At 57.7% G+C, this 1,792-nt stretch overlaps 1 protein-coding gene across 1 annotated transcript; it reads right to left on the reverse strand.

The window, feature by feature from the left end:
* Positions 1–170: 170 nt before the first annotated feature.
* Positions 171–1,748, reverse strand: LOC130588365 (rho guanine nucleotide exchange factor 10-like protein). The gene is made up of 3 exons (XM_057389295.1): positions 1,412–1,748; positions 507–737; positions 171–218 (listed from the first exon to the last, which is right to left on the reverse strand). Exons 1-3 carry the CDS (start codon positions 1,437–1,439, stop codon positions 187–189), a joined length of 291 nt encoding a protein of 96 aa, XP_057245278.1. The 5' UTR covers positions 1,440–1,748; the 3' UTR covers positions 171–186.
* Between the last annotated feature and the right edge of the window lie 44 nt (positions 1,749–1,792).

The following is a 1,792-nucleotide window of genomic DNA, read 5'->3' on the forward strand; positions in this document are numbered from 1 at the left end:
GTGGAAATCCCATTAAACCCTCCCAAAGCCCACCAGAAACCACTTGAATTCCCTAAAAATCCCATTAAAAATCTCTCAAATCCCACCAGAATCTCCCGAATTCCCAGGAAATCACATTAAACCCCTCCAAATCCCACAGGAATGCCCCGAATTTCCAGGAAATCCCATAAATACCCCAAACCCCACTCACCCTTGCGGGGTCTCTGGCCCCAGCTCAGCTGTGGGGAAGGAAAGGAAAAGGAAATGGCATCAGCACAGCGGGAACAGCGGGAATACTGGGATCTCTGGGAATTCTGGGAATTCTGGGAACTCTGGGAATGCTGGGAATTCTGGGAACACCGGGAATTCTGAGAACTCTGGGAATTCTGGGAACTTTGGGAATGCTGGGAATTCTGAAATGGGAACAGCAGGAACACTGGGAATCCTGGGAATTCCAAACTGGGAATGCCAGGTATTCCAGAAATTCTGGGAATTCTGCACTGGGAACACCGGAAACGCTTCCTCACCGGAGCTGGGTGTGCGCCGCCGGCGCGGGGGCGCCTGGAGAACGTCAGTGCCGGGATCGGCTCCAGGATCGGCCCCGGGATCGGGATCAGGATCGGGATCAGCCCCGGGATCGGCCAATCCCAAATCCTCCTCATCCTCATCCTCCTCATCCTCGCTGTCCTCGAAGTCGAAGGCCTGGCCCAGATCCTCCATCCCCAGAGGGTCGGGGCTGGGGGACTCCGGGGGCGCTGCTGCACCGGGAACGGAAACGGGAACGGGAATGGGAATGGGAACGGGAATGGGAACGGGAATGGGAACGGGAACGGGAATGGGAACGGGAATGGGAACGGGAATGGGAGTGGGAATGGGAATAGGAACAGGAATGGGAACGGGAACAGGAATGGGAATGGGGCAGGGAGAGGAAAGGAGATGGACGAGGAGGAAAAAGGAGATGGAGATGGAGGAGGAAAAGGGGGATGGAAAAGGGGGATGGAGGAGATGGAGAAGGGGGATGGAGATGGAGGAGATGGAAAAGGAGGGGGGACGGAGGAAGAGGAGGAAAAGGGGGATGGAGGGGAAAGGGGGATGGAGGAGGAGGGGACGGAAATGGAAAAGGAGAAGGGGGATGGAGGAGGAGGAAAAAGGGGATGGAGATGGAGGAGGAAAAGGGAGAGGAGATGGAGAAGTGGGATGGAGGAAAAGGGAGATGGAGGAGGAGAAGGAGGATGGAAATGGGATGGAGATGGAGAGGGATGGAGGGGATGGAGAACGGAAATGGAGGGGGAGGAGCACAGAGACACGGGGTGGGGTATAGGATATGCAGGTGCTGCTCCCTACTTCCCCCAATTCCCAAGGATGGGGGTCCCTCTTCCCAAATCCCCGATCCCAAGGCTGCCCCCTCCCCAAATCCCTGCAGTGCCCGTACCTACTGCGGCCGGGGGGGGTGAGGCCATGGCGGGGTCGCTGCGCCCGGAGCCTTTCCCGGAGCTTCCCTGCAGAAATGAGAGAAAAGGGGTTGGGAAAGGGGGGGATAGACCCCAAATCACGATCCCAAACGCGATCCCAAACACGATCCCAAATCCCAATCCCAAACACGATCGGGAGCTCCCGGAGCAAGGAACGCTCTCGGGGCCGGTTCATCCCAGGAATGGTGAGAAGGGAATGGGGGAAGTGCCGGGATCCGGATGGGATCAATGAGATCRATGGAGCATCCGGCCCTACAAGGGCAGCGGGAAGGTCAGAGCCTCGGGAACAGCCCCGTTCCCACTCCTAAGGGGGAAATGTCATGGGAAGGTCGGGACTGCTC

Source organism: Malurus melanocephalus, unplaced genomic scaffold, assembly GCF_030028575.1.
Source record: "Malurus melanocephalus ecotype Western Australia unplaced genomic scaffold, MMel_1.1 scaffold_4582, whole genome shotgun sequence".
NCBI lineage: Eukaryota > Metazoa > Chordata > Aves > Passeriformes > Maluridae > Malurus > Malurus melanocephalus.

What these genes read in the sequence shown, in the direction of transcription:
- LOC130588365 (XM_057389295.1), bottom strand. Translation starts at nt 1,439, where the DNA reads ATGGCCTCACCCCCCCCGGCCGCAGTAG. An exon ending in ACCCCCCCCGGCCGCAGTAG is followed by an intron (nt 738 to 1,411) that starts GTACGGGCACTG and finishes TTCCCGGTGCAG; the next exon opens with CAGCGCCCCCGGAGTCCCCC. An exon ending in GCGGCGCACACCCAGCTCCG is followed by an intron (nt 219 to 506) that starts GTGAGGAAGCGT and finishes CCTTCCCCACAG; the next exon opens with CTGAGCTGGGGCCAGAGACC.